At 44.3% G+C, this 27,953-nt stretch overlaps 11 protein-coding genes and 1 pseudogene across 11 annotated transcripts; 10 read left to right on the top strand and 2 right to left on the bottom strand. All coding sequences in view use genetic code 6, as the record gives it.

The window, feature by feature from the left end:
- Positions 1-410: 410 nt before the first annotated feature.
- On the top strand, positions 411-1,265 carry SS50377_28656 (Cysteine-rich membrane protein 1; the record flags this gene model as incomplete). The annotated part of the gene is made up of 1 exon (XM_067912416.1): positions 411-1,265. The coding sequence occupies one exon, from the start codon at positions 411-413 to the stop codon at positions 1,263-1,265; it is 855 nt and encodes a 284-aa protein (XP_067760473.1).
- Positions 1,266-1,765: 500 nt separating this feature from the next.
- SS50377_28657 (Cysteine-rich membrane protein 1) lies at positions 1,766-2,620 on the top strand (the record flags this gene model as incomplete). The annotated part of the gene is made up of 1 exon (XM_067912417.1): positions 1,766-2,620. The coding sequence occupies one exon, from the start codon at positions 1,766-1,768 to the stop codon at positions 2,618-2,620; it is 855 nt and encodes a 284-aa protein (XP_067760474.1).
- Positions 2,621-3,010: 390 nt separating this feature from the next.
- SS50377_28658 (Cysteine-rich membrane protein 1) lies at positions 3,011-3,865 on the top strand (the record flags this gene model as incomplete). Its single annotated transcript, XM_067912418.1, has 1 exon — positions 3,011-3,865. One exon carries the CDS (start codon positions 3,011-3,013, stop codon positions 3,863-3,865), a length of 855 nt encoding a protein of 284 aa, XP_067760475.1.
- Positions 3,866-11,774: 7,909 nt separating this feature from the next.
- SS50377_28659 (Cysteine-rich membrane protein 1) lies at positions 11,775-12,551 on the top strand (the record flags this gene model as incomplete). The annotated part of the gene is made up of 1 exon (XM_067912419.1): positions 11,775-12,551. One exon carries the CDS (start codon positions 11,775-11,777, stop codon positions 12,549-12,551), a length of 777 nt encoding a protein of 258 aa, XP_067760476.1.
- Positions 12,552-13,115: 564 nt separating this feature from the next.
- SS50377_28660 (Cysteine-rich membrane protein 1) lies at positions 13,116-13,860 on the top strand (annotated as a pseudogene).
- A 556-nt stretch (positions 13,861-14,416) lies between these two features.
- Positions 14,417-15,271, top strand: SS50377_28661 (Cysteine-rich membrane protein 1; the record flags this gene model as incomplete). The annotated part of the gene is made up of 1 exon (XM_067912420.1): positions 14,417-15,271. One exon carries the CDS (start codon positions 14,417-14,419, stop codon positions 15,269-15,271), a length of 855 nt encoding a protein of 284 aa, XP_067760477.1.
- Positions 15,272-15,773: 502 nt separating this feature from the next.
- Positions 15,774-16,628, top strand: SS50377_28662 (Cysteine-rich membrane protein 1; the record flags this gene model as incomplete). Its single annotated transcript, XM_067912421.1, has 1 exon — positions 15,774-16,628. The coding sequence occupies one exon, from the start codon at positions 15,774-15,776 to the stop codon at positions 16,626-16,628; it is 855 nt and encodes a 284-aa protein (XP_067760478.1).
- Positions 16,629-17,079: 451 nt separating this feature from the next.
- SS50377_28663 (Cysteine-rich membrane protein 1) lies at positions 17,080-17,934 on the top strand (the record flags this gene model as incomplete). Its single annotated transcript, XM_067912422.1, has 1 exon — positions 17,080-17,934. One exon carries the CDS (start codon positions 17,080-17,082, stop codon positions 17,932-17,934), a length of 855 nt encoding a protein of 284 aa, XP_067760479.1.
- A 502-nt stretch (positions 17,935-18,436) lies between these two features.
- Positions 18,437-19,306, top strand: SS50377_28664 (Cysteine-rich membrane protein 1; the record flags this gene model as incomplete). The annotated part of the gene is made up of 1 exon (XM_067912423.1): positions 18,437-19,306. One exon carries the CDS (start codon positions 18,437-18,439, stop codon positions 19,304-19,306), a length of 870 nt encoding a protein of 289 aa, XP_067760480.1.
- A 616-nt stretch (positions 19,307-19,922) lies between these two features.
- SS50377_28665 (uncharacterized protein) lies at positions 19,923-22,442 on the bottom strand (the record flags this gene model as incomplete). Its single annotated transcript, XM_067912424.1, has 1 exon — positions 19,923-22,442. The coding sequence occupies one exon, from the start codon at positions 22,440-22,442 to the stop codon at positions 19,923-19,925; it is 2,520 nt and encodes an 839-aa protein (XP_067760481.1).
- A 166-nt stretch (positions 22,443-22,608) lies between these two features.
- On the top strand, positions 22,609-23,601 carry SS50377_28666 (uncharacterized protein; the record flags this gene model as incomplete). Its single annotated transcript, XM_067912425.1, has 1 exon — positions 22,609-23,601. One exon carries the CDS (start codon positions 22,609-22,611, stop codon positions 23,599-23,601), a length of 993 nt encoding a protein of 330 aa, XP_067760482.1.
- A 1,580-nt stretch (positions 23,602-25,181) lies between these two features.
- SS50377_28667 (uncharacterized protein) lies at positions 25,182-26,768 on the bottom strand (the record flags this gene model as incomplete). Its single annotated transcript, XM_067912426.1, has 1 exon — positions 25,182-26,768. The coding sequence occupies one exon, from the start codon at positions 26,766-26,768 to the stop codon at positions 25,182-25,184; it is 1,587 nt and encodes a 528-aa protein (XP_067760483.1).
- Between the last annotated feature and the right edge of the window lie 1,185 nt (positions 26,769-27,953).

Below are 27,953 nucleotides of genomic sequence, written 5' to 3' on the forward strand. Positions count from 1 at the left end.
AATATATTAGATAAAGCTCAGGCGGGTACTTACTTCATTTTATAGTATAACGTACTTGAGCGAGTTTGGGGTATGTAATAATCACTAATTGGGGTTCTGGAGTGAGGAGTATTTTATTGGTTTCTATGGTGATGCCCTAATAGAATTAATGGGTATTACTACTATATTTATAAATTTTACGATTTTTGCATCTTAGCTATTTATTTCTGCTAATAATACCTTTAGCAAAAAGTAAAGTTTAAGAAAACCGTTTTTGTGAAGATATATTAAATGATAATTAGAAAATTTAAGTAATTTTACGGAATATACAATTTACTATATATAAAATATAACAATATACTTTTCTTTGCAAAACAAAGAAACTTTTTATTTATCATATTATCTATTATATTACCCATATATAGTTAAAAATGAACCCGACAGGCACATGCACCAAACTTAACACAAACTGCAAAGCCGGTCACTTCTGCCCCACGAGTGGCATGGATACCGTAAATTGCATTCCATGTGAACAAGACATGAAATTCGGTCAGGGCTGCTACTGTAAGGATGATATGGTTATCACAAACTGCAAGACGTGCTCTGGAGATAATTGCGCCACCTGCCTCCCTGGATCCTATCTCAATGGAAACATCTGCTCTAGATGCTCAAAAGGTTGTGCCGAATGTAGCGGTGCTGACTCATGCTAGAAGTGTGCCGATGGTTTCATAATGGAAGGTGGTGAATGCGTCAGAGTCTGTGGTAGTAATAAAGACTGCGAGGATGAAGTTTCAAAATTCTGTGAGATATCCTCAAAGAGGTGCGTGAAGTGTGCTGATAAGTGTTCAATTTGCTCCTCAGCGACGTTCTGCAACGCGTGCGATGGGAGTACGCATATTACCACAATTCACGGTACGTGCACTCTTTTGTGTGAGGGTATGGGCAATGGTAACTACTGCAAGGACGGAGTAGCCACGGTTTGTGCTGAAGGACTTGATTCCGCCTGCAAATGCGGATTTGTGTAGAATTGCGCTTCGTGCAACACTACTAAGGATGCCTGTGCGACGTGCTTGCCTAATGTTATTCTGGGAGCTGGTAGGACGTGTACGGATTGTGCTAGTGGGTTCAAACCCATTGGCAATATGTGCTGGCCCGAGTAGCAAGGTTCTGGTGGGAATAAAATAGGGACTGGAGCGATTGTGGGCATCGTGGTTGGTGTTTTGGTGGTCGTCGGCGCAATTGGTGGCGGTCTGGCTTATTATTTCATTAGAAAGGCGAAGAAGTGAGGTAAATGATACAAGTTAAGGCAAATTAGGCGGATGGGTGCTAACTGTGTTTTTGGAGTTTGGGATTATAAGGATTGTAGGCATCATCGTCTTAAAGCTAAAATTAAGGTGAAGCAGGTAAAGACAAGTTGAAAAACGGGGTAAGGAGATTAGACCAGTAAAAATAGATTCGGAGTAATATCGAACTAGAATAAACTTTAGAGTTTTCATGTAGGGATACTTGGGAGTTTGCTATCGAGTATACATAATCAATTTAGATGAGTACCTCTGTTTCAAATTTGGTTTAGCTGTATATTACTTAATAGTAGTATAAATAAATAAAAAGTAACAAAAAACACTTTCTATTACTTGATATGAATACATAACTATTAAATTTTAATTATTATATTAATTATTATATTAAGTATTTATATGAAATAGTATCCTGTTTTTTACCTGCGAAACTGAGAAACGAATTTATGTGCTGAATTATCGATTTAATTTTATACTGTAACATAAAAATGGACACAACAGGAACTTGTACTAGAACTGACACAAACTGCAAAGCCGGGCACTTTTGCCCAACTACTGATACTGTAACCGTAGACTGCATTCCTTGCACCGAAAACATGAAATTCGGTCAAGGCTGCTACTGCAAAGATAAAGATGTGACTACAAATTGCAAAGTGTGTACTGGAGAAGCATGCACCACATGCCTCCCTGGATCTTTCCTCAATAGCAATGTGTGTACAAAATGCTCAAAAGGCTGTGGGGAGTGCACGAGTTTAAATACATGTCAGAACTGTGCTGAGGGGTACACAATGGACGAAAACACGTGTGTCAGAGTCTGTAGAAGCAATGAAGACTGCGAGGACACAGGTTCAACATATTGCGAAATAGGTATTAGTAGATGTCGTGAATGTTCTCCTAATTGCACAATTTGTTAATCGCCAGATTTCTGCTACGCGTGCGATGGGACTACTCATATCACAACGATATCTGGATAATGTACATTGAATTGTGATGGTTTAACCGATGGTAACTACTGCAAGCACGGACAAACCACACCATGCGACGAAGGGATTGACTCTGCCTGCTAATGCGGAGGTGCGTCAAATTGCGCTTCCTGCAACACCGAATTGACTGCCTGTGCGACGTGTCTCCCTAATGGTATTAAAGCAGATAATGGGAAATGTATTATGTGTGCTACTGGGTTTAAGCTAATTGGGGATATGTGCTGGGGGGAAGAAAAATCTGGAGAGGCCAACAGGATGGGTACTGGGGCGATTGTGGGCATTGTGGTTGGTGTTTTGGTGGTCGTTGGGGCAGTTGGTGGCGGTTTAGCTTATTATTTCATTAGAAAGGCTAAGAAGTGATGCATAAACAATAGATGAATGAATCATAATAAATTATCCATTAATCTTAATACTTCGAAAGACATTGTAAGAAACTCTCCAGTGTTTACTTACAAATATTAATTATAAAGAGACTTGAAATTTTACTATCTAATATCAATAGTTTATTTATATTATTTTAAAATATATTAATTTGTTCGATGTAAGTTGGTAAATCGTAGTAAAAATCGTTAATATGTAAGAAAAAACGGTTTTTATATCGTGATATCATTAATTAAATTTAAACTTATACAAATCTTAAGGGAAAATACATCAATATATACTAAAAATAATAAACTATTATTATTTGTGAAACTACGAAACTAAGTAAGTTGCTGTATTATTCATAATAATTGTCATCTAAAATTAAAAATGGCAGGAACAGGCACCTGTACTAAAACAGTTACAACCTGCAAAGCTGGTCATTTCTGTCCAGCTACAGACACAACTTCAGTAAGCTGTATCCCCTGCACCGAAGACATGAAGTTCGGGCAAGGCTGCTACTGTGAAGATAACACGGTTACGACCAATTGCAAAGTATGTAATGGGACTTCTTGCCAAACCTGCCTCCCAGGCTCTTTCCTGAGCGGGAATATGTGTTAAAAATGTTTAAAAGGCTGCGGCTAATGCACCGATTCTAATACATGCCAGAAGTGCGCCGACGGGTATAAACTGGACAGTAATGAGTGCGACAGAATCTGCTCTAAAAATGAAGACTGCCAAGATGATGCTTCGACTTTTTGCGAGATATCCTTAAAAAGTTGTGTGCCGTGTGGCAATAAATGCTTAATTTGCTCCTCTGGTATTTTCTGCAACGCGTGCGATGGGTCTTCTCATGTGACCACGATCGATGGGAAGTGCACACCGAATTGTGAAAATTTGGCCGATGGAAATTACTGCAAGAACGGAGTCGCCACGGCATGCGCTGCAGGGATTGATTCTGCTTGCTAATGCGGAGTTGCGCAAAATTGTGCTTCGTGCGACACTACTTCAAATGGTTGTGAAACGTGTTTGCCTAATATTATTAAGGGAAATGATGGTAAATGTAGGGATTGTGCTGTTGGGTTCAAACCCATTGGCAATATGTGCTGGCCCGAGCAGCAAGGTTCTGGTGGGAATAAAATAGGGACTGGAGCGATTGTGGGCATCGTGGTTGGTGTTTTGGTGGTCGTTGGGGCAGTAGGTGGCGGCCTGGCTTATTATTTTGTTAGGAGGGCGAAGAAGTGAGAGGAGTAACAGTGATTGGTAATAGATACGTTCCTTGGCGTGCTTTCTAAGCTTTCCCCTCGGATCGTCCAAGAGTATGCAGGTCGAGAGGTGCTAAAACCGACTTGGACCATTGATATGAAATGCTACAATTTACACTGTAGACTACCTTAGTAAAGAGTACGACTCGACATGCGTGCATTTCTGCTAGGGCACGCAGTTTCAACAAAATTTAGCTGAGGACGTCATTTTGGTATTGCGGTAATTTACTATATAAATATAGATTATTTAGCGTTCAGTTTGATAATGCAGACCTAGCAGGCTTGATGTCATCGCTAATAATATAGAACACCCCAAGACACTTATTAAGCGGTGTCAGTCTACCAGCACACTAGCTTCATACCCATTCGGTATCCAAACAGTTCGGTACCCAGCTAATGGCCGTTTCTGGCGGAAAGCTTGTCCCCGAGCAGGTATCTTAAACTATTATAGATCAAACATCGATAAACTACCAGCAATCGCATAAATTAGTATTAGCCGTATACAGCTGCTCACTGCTGCTATTTCGCACCTAGCGCGTACGCAGCATTTGAGCCCTACCCCTATATTACGGTCATGCTACTTTATTATTGTTAGTGTTATCTCTGCCTAGCCCCTCCCACCTATTTTCTGCGAGCCACCATTGTAACACTTTTGATGCATTACCCTAACACGGACTTCGCTTCAACATGCTTTGGTGCGCTGGTTCAACCACTCGTGACCCAATTCCCCGTATCTCGCAATATTCCCATGAAACCTACCCATCTTTAAAACTCCACCGCGCGTGCTTCCATCCTACCCCGAACCGTTCGTATGCGCCTAACTCATCCTCCGGCCTGCCCACTCCAGATGATAGTTGAAAGCCGACTATTTCTGCCCACCTGCACCCCAATGTGCCTCAGCATCTTAAGCCCATAATGTACATGCTACTGCCAAGCTCACGTGCAGTAAAACAATTTCGCCAGCTATGCCCGGAATTGTACGTACTGAACACGTCACGGGAGCATTCATGCAAATGGCCAGTGCGGTCTTCCCTAGTTCCCAATGCGACCACCTACCTGCGTTTCCGCTACGATTCAGCTCTAGACCTAGAAAAGTCAGTGGCGACTACATTAGGTTGAAATCACTTTGCCACGACCCTCCATCCAAGAGGCGCCGAAAGTATGTCGGGAAATGCCCCAGAACAGACCGGATACCATCTGCCGCTGGAGATAATACAATTTATTTCATAACACCTGATGGTGTCTGCACTCCGATTTGAGATCATTTGGGGACAGCTTATGTTTCACCGCGGAACCTCTGCAGGGACTCCGCCTGCACGTACTAGGCACTGTGGACTACCTGTCTGTCCTTAACTAAACCCTGGTATCAATGCGTGCCGAACCCCGCACTCAAATCGGCGGGCATTGCGCTCCCTGCGGAGCCGGTTGGAGACTATAGAGATTCTGGCTGCCAGAGTTAACGGGAGATCAGGTAAGAAAATAGGAACTACGGCGATTACTGGCATCGTGACGACATGTGCTCAGTCCGAGAGTTACCATCTAACCTTGTGAAGAGAAGCAAGAAAATGCTCTAGGATAAAATATTCTAGGTGTCCAAGAAGCTGCCGAAAAGGTCGCGGAGCGCATGCAGTGATCTTGCAAATGATGTTTGAATATGTATAAGAATGGGATTTAGAAAATATAGGCAGCGAATGTCTGGTGCGTTAGATTTCATGAGAAATGCACACCATCAATGCCTTATTCCACGCAGCAGCTTTGGGCCTATATTGTGGGAAAATTCTGCTCGCCGTTACGAACTCGCCTGCAGTGTTCTGTGGAGCCCCTAGTTCGGCAGCACGCGCCTGTCTGCAATTCATACTATAGTAGTATACAGTAATATCAATTACTATACCGAATTTGAACCTGCCCAAAGTGGATTAGCGACGGTCTTCCACCTCGGGTACCGGCCTTTCGCGCGGAATGCACCGAAGCCTCGCATTCAGAGCGGCTTCGAAACGGGGCCCTTTCATCTAGTTCCATATTCCATACTATATCAGTTTCGATATAGTAATGCTATTCTACGGCTTAGGTATATTTCGCTCAAGTTCAGCAGCGTGTTACCATCACCCGAACCACTTTGCGGCCTGGCTTGCTGCGCTAAGGGGCATGCATTTACGAAGTCGTGTCAGAGATTCCTCGTAAATGTGAAAAGAGGAATCCCGACCCCCGTGTTATTCGGCCTAGGCGGGGTTGTTGCTTTTTGACCGCTCTGATTAAGAGGTTGTTGGAAGGAATTGTTATCGTAAATAAGTGTATATAAATCCATATTGAAGTTGTGGTTTATTGGATTATTTGTATATTATACGCTAGAGTAAGATTTTAGTATCTTGCAGAAAGAGGACAGGTAGTTGCTCAAAGCTAGCTGGGAGTTCCTGCTAGTAGTTAATGGTGTGTTGCACTGGCGAGATGGTGCATAAACAAGTGTAATTAAATTAATTAAAATACTACGAGGTTCGTGTTTATTAACTATAAACCGGCATGATATATAAGTACCTGTTACCAAACTGCTGTTTTGGACTATTTATGCCTAGGATACTATCTACTCCACATTATCATATTTTCCCAGAATAACACCTTGTTTCGGGTTACGCCTATTATATGAAATTCAAATAAGCGTAAAAGTAACAACGAACATAATTACCATACTAATATAATATCATAATATTATCTTTAGCCAGAATGCTCATAATTGCTCTGCGCGCATCGGCCCCAAACTGCTTCTCCACGGAATCGTACTTAGAGGGAGAAATACAGTTCAGACTATTGACTGTCTTCCTCATACCTCAGGTGCCGCTGGACCCTCTGCCTCGCGCTTGACGCTCCGACGCCGCTGCGGAGCTCATTTACGAGGGTACAACGGCCATTAGTATCCCCGTATTCACTACCCGCCCTTTCGGCTACCGCGCCAACGTCACGAACGAACGAGCTCGTATTTCCGATATCGAGCCTCACCCAGCGCTGATCACGACCCTGATCGAAATAGTCAGTGCCGAGTACGTCGTGAAAATCCAGAAGGCAGGCGACTACCGGGGAACTCTGAACCAGATTAAGTACCCGATAGCGGACGTCTCCTCCTACTGGAGCAACCTGGCCTTCTCATATTCCGCGATCCAAGGCGACGAAATATATTTTTTGAGCTGTCGCCGAACGACTGCACGATGCCGGAGGATGCGAAACTGCACCCCAGGATCACCTTTTAGCAGAATACTACAAATCTCGTGATGAGGGACTTTGAGTGAGGCACCGACGCTGGCGATTACAAGCAGCCGTACGTTCACAACCGTGTCACCCGTTGCTAGCTGCGATGTAGGGAAATTGTTGACGAGATTGAAAAGAAAACGTGCTCTACTATAATTAGCTTCATCACTACCAATTTGTAGTCCAGATTTGGCGTGGGTTATTTACGATACTGTCGGAGTCGAGACGATAGTTATTTAAGACGCAATACGGCAGTAAGCTGACGGCTCATTGGCGTGCGGCGAGAGAACCAGCATTACGCGCTATTTGACCCGGACAGGTATATTTGGGCCATGATCAGTTCAGCAGTCATCCGGAGTGTGTAATTAGTGCAGATAGCGTTGCTGCAGACTTCATCTCAATGCTTACCTACTAGGACCAAATTATTCTGGTAACTGCGGGGTATTCGCTAGAAGCATACGGGAAAACGAATATTTTGCTAGCTCAAGAGATCGGTCCAGGGTGTTTACAGAAAGTATGAATCTGTACGCCTAGAGCAATTAGCGCGACGCGAGTTGGGACATATGTTGCCGTTCTACATGCGGGTGTAAGGTGTCAAACACTGCATCTATTTGACCGTTATTGCCGTCTCAAGTAGCGACAAGATTGCCCTCCGGGTCCGCAGCCCCTTCGACGACCTTTGCACGTACACTAGCGACACCATGTAGCTGGTGATAACTAGCAGCAGGCTAGAGGTCGTGTTCTGGCAGTCCTTCAAATCTCCATTGACTCGAAGGGACGATGCAGATCCTCGCGTACCAGACCAACCGGACATCGCCGGCATCCTGGCTGCTGGTCCAGCTTCTACATGGCGAGCACCGAGAACGACTACGACAATTACGTGATGTTCCTCGCGGCCTAGCTCTCCTATCTCGGGTTGTTCCTGGCAGTGAACTCTGGCTCCGGTATTCGTGATGATTCAGTGCCAGACGATGGCCTAGTGAGGTTTTCTGTGGAAATTTGAGGGATGTGGGTTGCAGCGCTGGGCATAGTCCATGCTAGAGGGTGCTATCCCACTATCGATTTGGCATTCCGCCCCAGTGTGGAGCGTTCCTTTACAAATGTAAACGCCTAAGTGCGGAACTCCACTCAGTTTAAGCCTAGCAGCGCAGGATGGACCATTTTGCATGGGCCTGAGCGTGCAGGCATCACCGCGCTTTCCCACCAAATCCCTACTAGCTCAGGGTTCGCGTGCGGCCTGAAGGGAAGAAATAAGGTGCAGGACTATATAGTTATACCCGCAACCAACTATCCCTCGTTCGCCGAAACTGCATCGTGAAGGTACCCCGCAGGTGGTCCTAAGGCTGGCGGTCAGATGGCCGTGCATCAAAGGCGCAAGTAGCGTGATCTGATGTGGAAACTACTGCTAAAACCAGATATTGCAGAATACTTGTAACACCTTAATTAACAAGCATAATATCTACAGATGCCTAAAACGTGCAGGGCGTGCGCTGAAGGGGTTAGCACTATAATAAGGTCTGCTCCATGTGATATGACGCCTACCCAACCAAATAGACTTGCTTAATATTCAACGCGGATATGTTCTCTAATGGCAAATGTGCTGCTGCAAAACAGGCAGTAACGTGATTGTGGTGACCGCAATCCGATAGCGGTTTCTGATAGTGGTGACTGTGATGAAACTTGATCCTTGACGCTGGAAAGCGAATTCCAGGAATTCCTCTGCGTCCCAACCGGAAACCGCAGGTACTTGAACTGCCGATTGTATCAGCATGGTTCCTGCAGGCAGGTGGGAGAAACTGCGAAACCTGCAATTAACTCTTTCCTATAGTGAGGGAAATGCGCTGTGAGCGATGTTACAAAGCAGAGGACAACAGTGACTCCAATTGCGAGGGTTGTTGGGGCGATGAGCCAGAAATGCGTAAAACAGGTTCCAGTTGCTGCCCGAGCATTGCAGGCACATGAACCGCAAAACAGGCGCAGCGGGGACTCCGACCTGCTAGCATCTATTTCTGAGTCTACTAAATAAGCCCTTGCTGAATAGGAGTGTGTAAACTGCAATACCGCTCTGCCCAGGCTGAACATTGAAATACCTGTGATAGTAAGTCTACTCTGCTGCTAACTACCTGTGAATGTAATTTCACATGTATACAAGAAATCTCTCATTCTAAAGGTTTAGATAGGTCCTGATGAAAATTTCTCTTGCTGCGAGGTGTGGACTCCTGTTAAGTGCTAAAACTGGAGGGAAGTGGTTCTAACACTAGTTGGCTCGTGCTTTGGCAGAATTAGCATAAAGCTGGGGAGTGAGTGTTTGTCACGTGCCAGCTAGACTCCCAATCGCTGGCGTAGTTGCTATGTAACTACCTGCTAGTGCAGCTGCTCTGTATGCCCAAGCGTTGATGCAAAAATGGCATCAAAAGTGTTAAACGGCGCTTTCTCTAACCAATAATATCTTCAACTCGCATTGGTGAATTTCTTCTGGTCCTGAAATAGTGTATCTTCACAGATTATGGAAAGCATTAGCCGAAAACTGCATAATATGCAATGGAACGCTCTAAACATCATGAGTTGCATCCGGAGATAACTTTTAACTAGCATAAGGAGCGTGCATTTGTAACGATTCCTGTAACCAGTTACATTCGCTATAAAAACTGCGATGATGAGTTTCCATCTCTGCAAGCTGCAAAACCTATTCAAATAGGCTATATCCAGCACGAAAGCTATATTTTTCTAAAGATGAACGGAAGTTAACCCATACAACCTGCACTTCCTATGGCGCTGCTCACCATACTAAGTACGAAGCGTGCTAAGCTAATTTATGGGGACTTGCTACATCTGCACGGAAGTTTCAGATAACTACAATAGTCAGTCAGTGCCGCTAAATAATACACAGAACGCGATAAACCGTACGCCAAGGGCACATTATAACATACAAAATATCAGGCTGCTCCTGGACTGCAGGGAATGCGCAGAATACCATGCTGTAATGGGAACGCTGCCCAGAAATTATATGGTCAAGGGTGCAATTCTTGAAGCAAAGTTCTGGTCAATTCTTGGTCTGGGGATCGCGAATTCATAAGATACGCATGGTGATGGTAGACGCGGAACAGCTGTCTGGAATTGATGAATTAATGGCAAATGGCAAGGTGGGATGCAGGGCTTATAGAGTCCACATTGAAAATCAGTATATGTTTGGAGGAGTCGTCGCTATATTGGTGATATCTTTAAAATCATTTCCTTGCTGCTAAAGGGGGTCTTGCATGTAAATGAATCAGAACTAGAAAATTTTAGCAGCACTTAGGCAATACGGAAATAGGAAAGGGTTAATATAATATTCGTGCAACTTAATGTTACGTAAAGCACTATAAGGCGTAATGATTATCAGTACGATGGTAAATAGCAGAATTAAAGCCTGAATAATGTTAGTTTGTTGCGGTCGAATATTAACTTTAGTAGTAGTTAGACATCGCTGCCCAATAAATTTGTTATTTTTGAATTTTCGATTTTTTTTGAGTTTTGAACATTTTACTGTCCGCATCGTGAATGATAAAATATCGAAAGTTTCAAAATGATGTAAATGTATTTGACGATGCTGATTCTATATTTTAGCAGATTTATATATAGAGAAATACATGCTAGCAATACTATCATGAAAGAAGAGTAGCTAGAACGAGAGGCGCTAACTCATATGTCGTGGTCCTATTTCGCATGAAATGCGCATAGTGTGCACATTAAGCCTACAAATTAGAATCTATTACATGGTTACTTTGCATGCTATGGGTATATTAGTATCCGTATTCTACGCCAGTTGCTAGCGAAGTTATATTTGAACTTTAGTATTTGGTAGGTTTTAAATTTGCGATTGATGACTCTAACTAATGTAAGCACGGTATAGGTAGTTTGTTAGGAAGGATATCCCCGGTAGAGCAGCCGTACTGGTAGAAGTGGCGCGCTGGAGGGAAGTTATGGCACCACCTAAAAGTAGCCACACTAAACCATGCAGAGCAGTAGGTACGTTAAAGTAGAAAGTCAATAGGATAGCCCCTTTGAATTGGGCCATGGGCCATGCTAGTAGGACTCCGGTGAGTCTATCTAGAACAGGCAGAATGGATCCTAATTGGTAGGACAGTATCGCATTCTTTAACCTGGTACTCCTATTCGATGTTGTAGATCGGCTAAGTCGTTATCCAACAACAGGCATGACCTCACTATCTAAGCAAGGCAGTTGCAGCTATTCTCGGTTCTCATTCACTAGCTATATTTATGACTAGTGGAAACAGGTCGAAACCAAATTTTAGAAAATAATATATGATTCGGATATTATACTTTAGCATAGCAAAAATATTAGCTTTAACTTTGTTCTCTCCTATATTTCGAATCAATACTATAATGTAATTATATTACCTTTACTTAAAAGCACGCTAACTTATTTTTGCAGTATACTAGTTTTCATAATGTTTATATAAACACATTTGAAGCGAATTAAGTACATTATCCAAATTATTGCATTTAAGGCTATTACTCATCCACGACGATATATTTTATTTTTAGAATGATTTTATTTACGTTTTTATTTATATATTATCACATATTAAAAACTAAAAACTAAAAGGCTTACTATATTGCCTAATTTTTATAATTACGTATTAACCAAAATGACAGATTCCGTAATATGCACCAAAACCACCCCCAACTGCGCATCCTGCGACAACGAGGTATGCACCGCCTGCACACCCGGATACCACCTCTCCCAAGGACTCTGCGCCCCCCACCAGCAGAGCGAGAGTCCAGCCGATAAATATGACCCAAGCGATCCCGTACCTTCGGAGCCGGCAGAAGATACGTGCACCACGAACAAGGAGTGCCGTGACAAAGGCTCCGGGTTCTGTGACGGCACCAGTAAAACCTGCAAGCGCTGCGCCAAGGGCTGTAACACCTGCACCTCTTTCAAATTTTGTGCGGCTTGCGATGACTCTAGCGACAAGCCCACAACCTTGATAGATGGCCAGTGCGCGTAGCGTTGCAACACGAATATGAATTATTACTACTGCTCAATCTCCGATACATAGCAATGCAATCGGAATTCCACTTCCTAGTGCGTGTGTGAGGGGCCTAAAAACTGTGCTCAGTGTTCCAATGATGCGAAAAGCTGCAGCTTGTGCCTGAAAAACATGAAAATTGGCGCAGACGGGAAGTGTTCGGAGTGCGCAGATGGCCTCGTCATGGTAGGAAAAATCTGCACTAAGGACGAGGTGGTAGCAGGTGAGGTACCTGTACCACCTGCTCCCGAGCCGGTAGTTCCCGAACCGGAAGTTAATACCCAGAATTTGAGCGGCGGGGCAGTGACGGGAATCGTTATTGGGGTGTTGCTGGTTGTTGGGGCAGTTGGGGGCGGATTGGCTTACTATTTTGTTAGGAAGGGGAAGAAGTGATAAAATTGTAACTGATGAGGAGAAGTTAAATAATTTTGCTAGGTAAATATGGTGGGTAAAGCTCAGGCGGGTACTTACTTCATTTTATAGTATAAACTACATGAACGGATTTGAGTTATATAGTTATAACTAATTGGGGTTCTGCAGCAAGAAGGATTTGTTGATTTCTATGAAGATGCTTGAGATAGAATTAATGGGTATTACTAATATATTTATAAATTTTACGATTTTTGCATCTTAGTTATTTATTTCTGCTAATAATACTATTAACAAAAACTAAAGTCTCATAATACTATTTTTATGAACCTATATTAAATGATAATTAACAAATTTAAGTAACATTTCCAAATATATGTTTGAGTATATATAAAATATAACAAGATACTTTTCCTTGCAAAACAAAGAAACTATCCTATTTATCATCTTATCTATTCCCTGGACCTGTAAAATAGCAAAATATCCACGACAGGCACATGCACCAAACTTAACACAAAGTGCAAAGCCGGTCACTTCTGCCCAACTACTGATACTGTAACCGTAAATTGCACTCCTTGCTAAGAAAACATGAAATTCGACCAAGGCTGCTACTGCAAGAATGGCTCTGTTACCACAAATTCCAAGGAATGCAACGGATAAAATTGCGCCACCTGCCTCCCGGGCTCCTATCTCATTACAAACGTCTGCTCTAACTGCTCAAAAGGTCGCGCCGAATGTACCGATAAAAACTCCTGCTAGAAGTGCGCCGCTGGGTCCACAATGCATAATAAGGATTGCGTCAAGACATGTGGTTGCAATAAAAATGACGACGATGAAGTTTCTAAATACTGTGATATTTCCTAAAATAAATATGAAAATGTGCTGATAATTGCTAAATTTGCTCCTCAGCGACGTTCTGCAACGGCTACGAGGAGTTAATTATACTACAACAATTTATGGAACTTGCACTGGAATTTGTAAGAATGTGAATGACGGAAATTACTGCAAGGACTGTGTAGCCACGCCCTGCGCTGAAGGCCTTGATTCTGCCTGCAAATGCGGATTTGCTCGAAACTGTGCTTCTTGCAATACTGCAAAGAATAGCTGTGATGCATGTTTGCCAAATGTTATGGAGGACAATAATGGAAAATGCAGAAACTGTGCAGTTGGATATAAAGCTATAGGTAACATGTGCTGGTCAGAAGAAAAATCTGCAGATGTGAACAAAATTGGTAGAGGAGCCATTGCAGGAATTGGGGCAGGCGTTTTGGTAGTTGGTGGGGCTGTTGGCAGCGGATTGGTATATTACTTTGTAAAGAAGGCTAGGACGTGAGCCTGAACTATTCATCAAATTTTAGTGCTTGTATTACGTATTTTGGTAACTAAAATATTCGGTATAACAGCGTGGGAGGCTTGTTTGCCACGTCAATAATAGCTACAATTAGTTAGATTATGTCAGTTTCCTGGCTTCGCATGTAGTTTTACCTTAGTTAAGTCAATCAAGAATAACAGATAAATAAGTCACAATAAATCATGAATCAACCTTAATACTTAAAATAACGTAGTGATAAACTCGTCAGGGCTTACCTCCTAATTTTAGTTGTAAAGAGACCTCACATTTCACTATATAATATCAATATTCTATTTACATTATTTTAAAAGCTTTTAATCTGTTGGCTATACGATGATTAATCGCCGTAAAAATGCGAAATATGCAAGAAAAAACTGTTTTTCTACTGAGAAATAATTAGATAAGTTTTACTATATACAATTTTTACTGGGGAGATAATTAAATATATATTAAAAATAATTAATATTGTTATTAGTGAAACTAATAAACTAAACAATGTGCTGCATTATTCATAATACTTTCAATCTTTAAATTAAAAATGGCAGCCACAGGCACCTGTACAAGAACAGATGTAACCTGTAAAGCTGGTAATTTCTGTCCAGCTACAGATACTGCTTCAGTTAGCTGTATTCCCTGTACCGCAGATATGAAATTCGGCTAAGGCTGCTACTGCGAGGATAATTCAGTTATCACAAACTGCAAAGTATGCACAGGTACTTCTTGTTCAAAATGTCTCCCTGGCGCTTTCCTGAACAACAATTTCTGCACTAACTGCCCAAAGGGCTGTGGCGAATGCACAGCTTTTAGTTCATGTCAGAAATGCGCCGATGGGTTCACAATGGAAGGTGGCACATGCGTCAGAATCTGCAATACCAATGACGACTGCAAGGACCAAGGTTCGACATTTTGCCAGATATCCTTAAAAAGGTGCGTGAAGTGTGGTGATAAATGTGATATTTGCTCATCGGCGACGTTCTGCAACGCGTGCGATGGGAGTACGCATATTACTACAATTCACGGTACGTGCACTCTTTTGTGTAATCCAATTACAGATGGTAACTACTGCAAGGACGGTTCTCCTACGGCCTGTGCTGAAGGGATTGATTCCGCCTGCAAATGCGGATTTGCTGAGAATTGCGCTTCGTGCAACACTGCTAAGGATGCCTGTGCGACGTGCTTGCCTAATGTTATTCTGGGAGCTGGTAGGACGTGTACGGATTGTGCTAGTGGGTTCAAACCAATTGGCAATATGTGCTGGCCCGAGCAGCAAGAGACTGGAGCCAATAATATAGGGACTGGGGCGATTGTGGGCATCGTGGTGGGAGTTTTGGTGGTCGTTGGGGCAGTTGGGAGTGGTCTGGCTTATTATTTCATTAGAAAGGCTAAGAAGTGAGGTGCATGATACAATTTAAGGCAAATTAGGCGGATGGGTGCTAACTGTGCTTTTGGAGTTTGGGATTATAAGGATTGTAGGCATCATCGTCTTAAAGCTAAAATTAAGGTGAAGCAGGTAAAGACAAGTTGAAAAACGGGGTAAGGAGATTAGACCAGTAAAAATAGATTCGGAGTAATATCGAACTACAATAAACTTTAGAGTTTTCATGTAGGGATACTTGGGAGTTTGCTATCGAGTATACATAATCAATTTAGATGAGTACCTCTGTTTCAAATTTGGTTTAGCTGTATATTACTTAATAGTAGTATAAATAAATAAAAAGTAACAAAAAACACTTTCTATTACTTGATATTAATACATAATTATTAAATTTTAATCATTATATTAAATATAATATTAAGTATTTATATGAAATAGTATCCTGTTTTTTACCTGCGAAACTGAGAAACGAAGTTATGTGCTGAATTATCGATTTAATTTGATACTGTAAAACTGCAAAATGTCCACAACAGGCACATGTTCGAAAGGTAACACAAACTGCAAATCTGACCACTTCTGCCCAACTACAGATACTGCTTCAGTTATCTGTATTCCCTGTACCGAAAACATGAAATTCGGCTAAGGCTGCTATTGTGTGGATGATACAGTTATCACAAACTGCAAGACGTGCTCTGGAGATAATTGCTCAAAATGTCTCCCTGGCGCTTTCCTGAGCAACAATTTCTGCGATTCCTGCGCAAAAGGCTGCAGCGAGTGCACTGGCGCAAATACCTGCCAGAAGTGTGCCGACGGGTTCACAATGGAAGGTGGCACATGCGTCAGAATCTGCGATAACAATTAAGACTGCGAGGATGAAGCTTTGACATTTTGCCAGATATCCTCAAAGAGGTGCGTAAGGTGCTCTGCTCACTGCGACATTTGCTCTTCGGCGACGTTCTGCAACGCGTGCGATGGGAGTACGCATATTACCACAATTCACGGTACGTGCACAGTATTGTGTATGGGAATGAACGATGGTAACTACTGCAAGGACGGTTCTCCTACGGCCTGCGCTGAAGGGATTGATTCCGCTTGCTAATGCGGAGTTGCGGGAAATTGTGCTTCGTGCGACACTGCTTCAAATGGTTGCGAGACGTGTCTCCCTAATGTTATTAAGGGAAATGATGGTAGGTGTAAGGATTGTGCTGTTGGGTTCAAACCCATTGGCAATATGTGCTGGCCCGACTAACAAGGTTCTGAGGCCAACAAGATCGGGACTGGGGCGATTGTTGGTATAGTGGTTGGTGTTTTGGTGGTCGTTGGGGCAGTTGGGGGCGGTTTAGCTTATTATTTCATTAGAAAGGGTAAGAAGTGATCTAAATACTTCTAGATTCTGGAAATGTAGTAATTTATCTAAAATAATATATTGACGAAAACATCAGTACGAATCTTTAAATTACCACATAAAATCTTTGATCTGATTTGAGTTATATAATAATGACTATTTGAGGTTCAGCAATCATGATTAGCGTAACAAATATTGATAAAGATACGCGAAATATAATTAATGGTAAGTAACATTGTATTTATACATTTTAGGAATTTTGATTTAATGCATTCAATATACCGTCTAACATTCTTAGTAAAAGTTAAGTCAGAGAAAACAGATTCCCACTGCGTTTTTAACGATATTTATTAGAGTGCACTCATTTTACCCAATGTATAATTTAGTATATATTAAAAAATAATATCTTGTTTTCCTTGCGAAACCTAGAAACCATCTTATTTGTAATTTTATCCACCATCTTAACCTTATAGAGTAAAAAATGGACAAGACAGGTACATGCACCAAACGTAACACAAACTGCAAAGCTGGCCACTTCTGCCCAACTACTGATACTGTAACCGTAAACTGCATTCCTTGTGAACAAGACATGAAATTTGGCCAGGGCTGCTACTGCAAAGATAATTCAGTTATCACAAACTGCAAGACGTGCTCTGGAGATAATTGCTCAAAATGTCTCCCTGGCGCTTTCCTGAACAACAATTTCTGCACTAACTGCCCAAAGGGCTGTGGCGAATGCACAGCTTTTAGTTCATGTCAGAAATGCGCCGATGGGTTCACAATGGAAGGTGGCACATGCGTCAGAATCTGCAATACCAATGACGACTGCAAGGACCAAGGTTCGACATTTTGCCAGATATCCTTAAAAAGGTGCGTGAAGTGTGGTGATAAATGTGATATTTGCTCATCGGCGACGTTCTGCAACGCGTGCGATGGGAGTACGCATATTACTACAATTCACGGTACGTGCACTCTTTTGTGTAATCCAATTACAGATGGTAACTACTGCAAGGACGGTGCTCCTACACCCTGTGTTGCAGGGCTTGATTCTGCCTGCAAATGCGGATTTGCTGAGAATTGCGCTTCGTGCAACACTGCTAAGGATGCCTGTGCGACGTGCTTGCCTAATGTTATTCTGGGAGCTGGTAGGACGTGTACGGATTGTGCTAGTGGGTTCAAACCAATTGGCAATATGTGCTGGCCCGAGCAGCAAGAGACTGGAGCCAATAATATAGGGACTGGGGCGATTGTGGGCATCGTGGTGGGAGTTTTGGTGGTCGTTGGGGCAGTTGGGAGTGGTCTGGCTTATTATTTCATTAGAAAGGCTAAGAAGTGAGGTGCATGATACAATTTAAGGCAAATTAGGCGGATGGGTGCTAACTGTGCTTTTGGAGTTTGGGATTATAAGGATTGTAGGCATCATCGTCTTAAAGCTAAAATTAAGGTGAAGCAGGTAAAGACAAGTTGAAAAACGGGGTAAGGAGATTAGACCAGTAAAAATAGATTCGGAGTAATATCGAACTACAATAAACTTTAGAGTTTTCATGTAGGAATACTTGGGAGTTTGCTATCGAGTATACATAATCAATTTAGATGAGTACCTCTGTTTCAAATTTGGTTTAGCTGTATATTACTTAATAGTAGTATAAATAAATAAAAAGTAACAAAAAACACTTTCTATTACTTGATATTAATACATAATTATTAAATTTTAATCATTATATTAAATATAATATTAAGTATTTATATGAAATAGTATCCTGTTTTTTACCTGCGAAACTGAGAAACGAAGTTATGTGCTGAATTATCGATTTAATTTGATACTGTAAAACTGCAAAATGTCCACAACAGGCACATGTTCGAAAGGTAACACAAACTGCAAATCTGACCACTTCTGCCCAACTACAGATACTGCTTCAGTTATCTGTATTCCCTGTACCGAAAACATGAAATTCGGCTAAGGCTGCTATTGTGTGGATGATACAGTTATCACAAACTGCAAGACGTGCTCTGGAGATAATTGCTCAAAATGTCTCCCTGGCGCTTTCCTGAGCAACAATTTCTGCGATTCCTGCGCAAAAGGCTGCAGCGAGTGCACTGATGTAAATACCTGCCAGATGTGTGCCGACGGGTTCACAATGGAAGGTGGCACATGTGCCAGAATCTGCGATAACAATTAAGACTGCGGTGATTAAGCTACTACCTTCTGCGATGCGTCAAAATAAAGGTGTGTTTAATGCTCTACAAACTGCACACTTTGCTAATCAGCGACTTTCTGCAACGCGTGCGATGGGACTACTCATATAACAACGATAGCTGGATAATGTACATTGAATTGTGCAGATATTGAAGACGGAAAATATTGCAAAAACGGAACGGCCACGGCCTGTGCTGAAGGGATTGATTCTGCTTGCTAATGCGGAGTTGCGGGAAATTGCGCTTCTTGCAACACCGAATTGAATGCCTGTGATACGTGTTTGCCTAATGTAGTTAAGGGGGACGATGGAACCTGTAATACATGTGCTGTTGGATATAAATTTATTGGCGATATGTGCTGGCCGGAAGAAAACTCTGGAGAGGGCAACAGAATTGGTACTGGAGCGATTGTGGGCATCGTGGTTGGTGTTTTGGTGGTCGTCGGCGCGGTGGCGGGAGGTCTGGCCTACTATTTTGTTAGGAGGGCGAAGAAGAGAGTGGAGTAACAGTGATTGGTAATAGATATGTGCCTGCACGTAAGTGCTAAGCTTTCCACTCGGATATTCCAATAGTATGCAGGTCTAACAGTGTTAATGCTGACTTGGAGCAATGATATGATACGTTGGAAATTTACATTATAGACTACCTTAGTAAAGACTACGACTCGACATGCGTGCATTTCTGCTAGGGCACGCAGTTTCAACAAGATTTAGCTGAGGACGTCATTTTGGTATTGCGGTAATTTACTATATAAATATAGATTATTTAGCGTTCAGTTTGATAATGCAGACCTAGCAGGATTGATGTCATCGCTAACATTATAAAATACCTCAGGACCCTATTAAGTGATCTCAGTCTACCAGCACACTAGCTTCATACCAATTCGGTATCCAGAAAGTTCGGCACCAGCTAATGGCCGTTTCTGGCGCGCTTCCTTTGCCTGTTCGGCTGCTTATTGTCATGGCCGTCGGCGCCAGATTAGCATAAAACGAGTGAAAATTCGATTTTCCACTCCTTTCAAATTCTTAAATTTCTGTACACTTCTCTATTCTCTACCTGAGCAATTAACAAAACATTCAAATTCAAATTCGATTTTCCACTCCTTTTTTCTATTTTCCCTAAAATCGCTCACTTGAACCTCCCGCTTTAGCGCCCCAAATCGACCACAACGCTCACCCCCCTCTCAACGAGCCCGTAGCCCACATTGTAGCTCAGATCGTTGACCGCAATATTCTTGTTATTGCGCTTGCTCTGCTGCTCGAATCCGATGATTTCGCAGTGTTTTTTCTGCATTTTTGCGTCGTAAATCGCGTCGACGCCACTCCTTATATCACTTTGGCAAGTTTTGCTGAAGTCGTTTCGGTCCTAAACGGCCAAATCCTTCACCAGCTGGCCCTTGCTGTGCAGCTTTTTGTAGATTTCGCCGCTATCGATGAAATTCGCGTAGTCATCGAATTTGCAGCTCTTCAGAATCGACGCTGAGCCGATCGTCAGGTTCGTTTGGTTATTGTTGATTTTTCCGTGCATTACGTCGCGCGAAATTGTGCTCATCGTTGCTATTACGGGATTTTTGTTACCCGATTTGGCGTAGTGGGCGTGGCGTTAATTTTTGACTTGATCCTCGAGTTCAACTCTGGGTTCAGTGATTTTTTTATCAGTTTGTGGGATGTACTTGAACCCATCGAGATCTCCTCCTTATTATAAAATAATAGCCATTTAATCGATTTTTTCGGTACTCATTTTCTGGCCATTTTCGCGTGGAATTTGCTTAGAAAACGTCAAATTCGCCTTATTTTTCGGCTTCAAGTCGTTAATTGACTTATAGCCTTAAACTTGATTTTCGACCATCAGAATCTGGTCGTTTTTGACAGTTTTGAGCCGGTTTCCGACCTACTCCAACAGCATTTAATTCGCCAAAATGGACAGATTCTGGCCCTTCGCGTCGCGGATTACGTCCCTGATTTCGTTAGCAAAAGCGAACTTTTGGGCCTCCGCGGACTCGATATCCCGGTCTCGAACCGCATACTGCTGGGAATTTCGATCGACGCCCTGCCGACTACGCGGTGGACTCGTGCGAGAAACTTACGCAGCGAAAGGACTTTTCTACTGGAAAGGAGTGGAAATATTTTATTGCTAATTTTATATAATATTGATATTTGCGAATTCGCTCCTTTTCACGTTTTTGAGGTTTTCCTGATTCTGCTTCAGCTGGTCCGCGTTGTGCTTCGTGAGCGTCGTCTGGTTGTAGGACTGCGAATTGCGCATTTGCGCGATCAATTTCCGATCCAGCGGCCGCTAAACGTGCTGGTTCAAGTACTTGTTCTCCTCTAAAAGGTCGAATTTCTTGACTTTTTCCATCGAAAACGGCGCCTTTCCACTCCTTTTCCGCTCCTTTTCGTCCAGTTGAACTGTGAAAGGGCTCTTTTTCGCAAGAAACTGGCGCTCAGTTTCTTGTTTTTCGAAATATTGTTATTATTATCGTTCAATAATAGCATTTTTCGCTCCTTTTAGAATCTGTTGTTTCTGTTTTTCGCGCGCTGCGTCAAGCGAATTCGGGCTCCCTTTCGCACTCCTTTCCGGCATTTTCCACTCCTTCCAGGGCGATCCTGAATTTTCGCGCAGAATTCGGTCCGTTTCGACTTTTTCTGTCAGATTTTGACGGATTTCGCGATAATTTGTGGCCTTTTCGGGCTCGAATTCTTCGATTTTGCGCGAATTTCGGCCCATTTCCCTCCGCCTCGCGTCGTATTTTTTGAGTATTTTGACGCTTTTCTCGTCAAGAAACCAAGTTTCTGCAGTTTTTTCGTTATTGTCTTATATATGATTTTAATATATTTTCCCTTTCAAAACGGTCGGTTTTTGGTTCAGCGTCATTTTGCAGAAATTGGCTGATTTTTGCTGGTCGATATTGTACTTGTGCTCGTCTTTGCGCGAATTTTGAGCCGAAACGCGCCGCGGGGACGTGAAATTCGGCGTTCTATAGAGGAAATTCGCCTCTTCGTTTTGCGTCGTTCTGGCGATGTTCGGGGGGTAATTATTGCGGGCTGGCGATAAGAATGCCGGGGAGGCGTTAGAATTCGTTTTGCAGGCCTGCACGACCGACTTGTGGAGGAGCGTTCTGTCGACGATTTGGTTGTAGGAGGCTAAATTAATTGTGGCGTTTTAAGTGTTCTAAATGCTATAAGTACCCTCATCAGCTAGGTTTCTGGCTAACTTTGTGGCCGGCGCGGCCGGTTCCGTGAGGCGGCGGTTTGGCGTGGGGCCGATTTCGTAGATTTGGGGCTTCGCGGCGCCCGGCGTCAGCTCCCGGCCGTAGGTGCGGAACGCGCGCTGCGGGGTCAACGGGTGCTCGAGCCTGTGCAGCTGCAGCGCCACGGCGCCGCGCGCAGAAATCGCAGCGGCGGGGGTGATCTTGGCCGTCTTCTGCGAGTTTGGCTTCGTGGAAGCTGGCGTGGGGGCTGCTGGTGGCTGGTAGTATGTGCGCTGCTCCTCGGGGGGCGTGTGCGGCTCTGGGTTCAGCTTCGCGAGCTGGGACGCCATCCAGAGTTGCGAGGGCACGGTGACCGTCTGCGCCGTAGGGGACTGCGCGGGAGGCTGCAGCGGTGTGTCCGGCTGAATTTCGGTCGTCGAGGTGTGAATTTGCAACATTTCTGGGTTGGAGCGGAGCGGGGAATATACATTATTATAAGTTAGACTGAATTGTTTTGCTGAATGGAGGGGCGATGTGGAGGCTGGTCAGGGGCAGGATGGGGCAGGATGGGGCGATTCGCTGTGTTTAGAGGCTGATGGCATAGCTTTTAATTGTACTGGGAGTATGAGGATGGCTAGGATCTCACTGCGGGGCGTGCGCTGCTGGTGCCCGCTCGGTGTTTCCGCTGCGCAGGCTATTCAAGGCTCGACTCACCATGTACCCTGCATGCGCCCTGTTGTGTACCATCATTTCTATATGGGACGCGAAAATTCAGCTAACACCTGTCAGACCCCAAGTCCCACTACCCGCCGCAAAGCAGCATGGGTTCCTAGAGTTAGTACATGCCAATTTCGTATCCGCAGCTCCTCTGGGGCGTTAGGTCCACCGCATGCACGAGGTGGTGGCAAGTTCATCAAAACTTTTCGGACTCACCCAACGTGCGAGCTGGTACTCCCAATACTGCGCCGCTGCGTTCTCAAAAAGTATGAAATTAATTTTTGTCCACATCACGCCCGCAACCCTGGAGTTATATGGGATATGGAGTTCTCCGCCGCCAGTTGCCACATTCGCTCCCATTTCCATCCTGCCCGTGATGCTAGGACTGTAACAAGTTTGGAACATTTTTTGCCAATGACATTGGCACAGCGACGCGCGGTACCATTTAATAGCCGGCCTCCTGTATTCGTTTCGGGATCCATACACCAGGGGCGTTGCCGAGTACCTCCAAGGGGCCTGACGGGCTACGAGATGCATACCAGTGGCTTCCCTGTATTGTGCTCCTGGAAAGTTCCGTATGCGAAAAATCCCATACTTTACTCATATCCAGCACGCCAAATCGAGTGGGAGGTATTCTACGGTTTCATGACACGAGGACGAACACGAGCGTATGGAATGGTTTTGAAGGACATGGTAACAGGGCGTAGCGATACCGGTGGCCTATGTGTAGATAAGTGTACTGACTCCTGTAGCGGCATATCAGCGACGCTCACGGTATTCCCACTCGGAAAGTGTACTAGTGATGAGGCTCTGCATGCCCCAGCCAGGCAGCAATATGCAGCGAGGTCTGATATTTAAAGGCCAGCTACGTCCCCATGTTTCCCAGAGCCTTCCGCATGAAGTTCCAGAACATATAACATTCCAGATTAAATATAAAATCCCCTTCCATCTCAAGTTTACCTTCGCTATGGTCACTATTATGCAGAGAGCCCGCCCGCACGATAGTATTTGCCGGTGCAGCGTGTCTACTGCCCCCAGCTGACCCATTCAGTGTAAAGCAAAAATAAAATTATTAGTACTATCCATTCCCCGCTACAACTACCATCCCACCACCACTCCCGTGCTAGAGGATCGGATCACGCTACCTACGCCTTTGCTGCACGGGCGTCGGACAGCAAGCTTTGGTACCACCTGCGGGGTACCTTCACGATGCAGTTTCGGCGAACGAGGGATAGTTGGTTGCGGGTATAACTATATAGTCCTGCACCTGGTTTCTTCCCTTCAGGCCGCACGCGAACCCTGAGCTAGTAGGGATTTGGTGGGAAAGCGCGGTGATGCCTGCACGCTCAGGCCCATGCAAAATGGTCCATCCTGCGCTGCTAGGCTTAAACTGAGTGGAGTTCCGCACTTAGGCGTTTACATTTGTAAAGGAACGCTCCACACTGGGGCGGAATGCCAAATCGATAGTGGGATAGCACCCTCTAGCATGGACTATGCCCAGCGCTGCAACCCACATCCCTCAAATTTCCACAGAAAACCTCACTAGGCCATCGTCTGGCACTGAATCATCACGAATACCGGAGCCAGAGTTCACTGCCAGGAACAACCCGAGATAGGAGAGCTAGGCCGCGAGGAACATCACGTAATTGTCGTAGTCGTTCTCGGTGCTCGCCATGTAGAAGCTGGACCAGCAGCCAGGATGCCGGCGATGTCCGGTTGGTCTGGTACGCGAGGATCTGGATCGCCCCTTCGAGTCAATGGAGATTTGAAGGACTGCCAGAACACGACCTCTAGCCTGCTGCTAGTTATCACCAGCTACATGGTGTCGCTAGTGTACGTGCAAAGGTCGTCGAAGGGGCTGCGGACCCGGAGGGCAATCTTGTCGCTACTTGAGACGGCAATAACGGTCAAATAGATGCAGTGTTTGACACCTTACACCCGCATGTAGAACGGCAACATATGTCCCAACTCGCGTCGCGCTAATTGCTCTAGGCGTACAGATTCATACTTTCTGTAAACACCCTGATATATCGCTTGCGCTCGCAAAATATTCGTTTTCCCGTATGCTTCTAGCGAATACCCCGCAGTTACCAGAATAATTTGGTCCTAGTAGGTAAGCATTGAGATGAAGTCTGCAGCAACGCTATCTGCACTAATTACACACTTCGGATGACTGCTGAACTGATCATGGTCCAAATATACCTGTCCGGATCAAATAGCGCGTAATGCTGGTTCTCTCGCCGCACGCCAATGAGCCGTCAGCTTACTGCCGTATTGCGTCTTAAATAACTATCGTCTCGACTCCGACAGTATCGTAAATAACCCACGCCAAATCTGGACTACAAATTGGTAGTGATGAAGCTAATTATAGTAGAGCACGTTTTCTTTTCAATCTCGTCAACAATTTCCCTACATCGCAGCTAGCAACGGGTGACACGGTTGTGAACGCACGGATGCTTGTATTCGCCAGCGTCGGTGCCTCACTCAAAGTCCCTCATCACGAGATTTGTAGTATTCTGCTAAAAGGTGATCCTGGGGTGCAGTTTCGCATCCTCCGGCATCGTGCAGTCGTTCGGCGACAGCTCAAAAAATATATTTCGTCGCCTTGGATCGCGGAATATGAGAAGGCCAGGTTGCTCCAGTAGGAGGAGACGTCCGCTATCGGGTACTTAATCTGGTTCAGAGTTCCCCGGTAGTCGCCTGCCTTCTGGATTTTCACGACGTACTCGGCACTGACTATTTCGATCAGGGTCGTGATCAGCGCTGGGTGAGGCTCGATATCGGAAATACGAGCTCGTTCGTTCGTGACGTTGGCGCGGTAGCCGAAAGGGCGGGCAGTGAATACTGGGATACTAATGGCCGTTGTACCCTCGTAAATGAGCTCCGCAGCGGCGTCGGAGCGTCAAGCGCGAGGCAGAGGGTCCAGCGGCACCTGAGGTATGAGGAAGACAGTCAATAGTCTGAACTGTATTTCTCCCTCTAAGTACGATTCCGTGGAGAAGCAGTTTGGGGCCGATGCGCGCAGAGCAATTATGAGCATTCTGGCTAAAGATAATATTATGATATTATATTAGTATGGTAATTATGTTCGTTGTTACTTTTACGCATATTTGGATTTCATATAATAGGCGTAACCCGAAACAAGGTGTTATTCTGGGAAAATATGATAATGTGGAGTAGATAGTATCCTAGGCATAAATAGTCCAAAACAGCAGTTTGGTAACAGGTACTTATATATCATGCCGGTTTATAGTTAATAAACACGAACCTCGTAGTATTTTAATTAATTTAATTACACTTGTTTATGCACCATCTCGCCAGTGCAACACACCATTAACTACTAGCAGGAACTCCAGCTAGCTTTGAGCAACTACCTGTCCTCTTTCTGCAAGAAACTAAAATATTACTATAGCATATAATATACAAATAATCCAATAAACCACAACTTCAATATGCTCTTATATACACTTATTTACGATAACAATTCCTTCCAACAACCTCTTAATCAGAGCGGTCAAAAAGCAACAAACCCGCCTAGGCCGAATAACACGGGGGTCGGGATTCCTCTTTTCACATTTACGATGCATTCTCTGACACGACTTCGTAAATGCATCCCTCTTAGCGCAGCAAGCCAGGCCGCAAAGTGGTTCGGGTGATGGTAACACGCTGCTGACCTTGAGCGACATTTGCCTAAGCCGTAGAATAGCATTACTATATCGAAACTGATATAGTATGGAATATGGAACTAGATGAAAGGGCCCCGTTTCGAATCCGCTCTGAATGCGAGGATTCGGTGCATTCCGCGCGAAATTCCGGTACCCGAGGTGGAAGACCGTCGCTAATCCACTTTGGGCAGGTTCAAATTCGGTATAGTAATTGATATTACTGTATACTAGTATAGTATGAATTGCAGACAGGCGCGTGCTGCCGAACTAGGGGCTCCACAGAACACTGCAGGCGAGTTCGTAACGGCGAGCAGAATTTTCCCACAATATAGGCCCAAAGTTGCTGCGTGGAATAGGGCATTGATGGTGTGCATTTCTCATGAAATCTAACGCACCAGACATTCGCTGCCTATATTTTCTAAATCCCATTCTTATACATATTCAAACATCATTTGCAAGATCTCTGCATGCGCTCCGCGACCTTTTCGGCAGCTTCTTGGACACCTAGAATATTTTATCCTAGAGAATTTTCTTGCTTCTCTTCACAAGGTTAGATGGTAACTCTCGGACTGAGCACATGTCGTCACGATGCCAGTAATCGCCGTAGTTCCTATTTTCTTACCTGATCTCCCGTTAACTCTGGCAGCCAGAATCTCTATAGTCTCCAACCGGCTCCGCAGGGAGCGCAATGCCCGCCGATTTGAGTGCGGCATTCGGCACGCATTGATACCAGGTTTAGTTAAGGACAGACAGGTAGTCCACAGTGCCTAGTACGTGCAGGCGGAGTCCCTGCAGATGTTCCGCGGTGAAACATAAGCTGTCCCCAAATGATCTCAAATCGGAGTGCAGACACCATCAGGTGTTATGAAATAAATTGTATTATCTCCAGCGGCAGATGGTATCCGGTCTGTTCTGGGGCATTTCCCGACATACTTTCGGCGCCTCTTGGATGGAGGGTCGTGGCAAAGTGATTTCAATCTAATGTAGTCGCGCTGAGTTCTCTAGCTCCAGAGCGGAATCGTAGCGGAAACGCAGGTAGGTGGTCGCATTGGGAACTAGGGAAGACCGCACTGGCCATTTGCATGAATGCTCCCGTGACGTGTTCAGTACGTACAATTCCGGGCATAGCTGGCGAAATTGTTTTACTGCACGTGAGCTTGGCAGTAGCATGTACATTATGGGCTTAAGATGCTGAGGCACATTGGGGTGCAGGTGGGCAGAAATAGTCGGCTTTCAACTATCATCTGGAGTGGGCAGGCCGGAGGATGAGTTAGGCGCATACGAACGGTTCGGGGTAGGATGGAAGCACGCGCGGTGGAGTTTTAAAGATGGGTAGGTTTCATGGGAATATTGCGAGATACGGGGAATTGGGTCACGAGTGGTTGAACCAGCGCACCAAAGCATGTTGAAGCGAAGTCCGTGTTAGGGTAATGCATCAAAAGTGTTACAATGGTGGCTCGCAGAAAATAGGTGGGAGGGGCTAGGCAGAGATAACACTAACAATAATAAAGTAGCATGACCGTAATATAGGGGTAGGGCTCAAATGCTGCGTACGCGCTAGGTGCGAAATAGCAGCAGTGAGCAGCT

This window comes from Spironucleus salmonicida, chromosome 9, assembly GCF_000497125.1.
Source record: "Spironucleus salmonicida strain ATCC 50377 chromosome 9, whole genome shotgun sequence".
In the NCBI taxonomy this organism is placed as follows: domain Eukaryota; phylum Fornicata; order Diplomonadida; family Hexamitidae; genus Spironucleus; species Spironucleus salmonicida.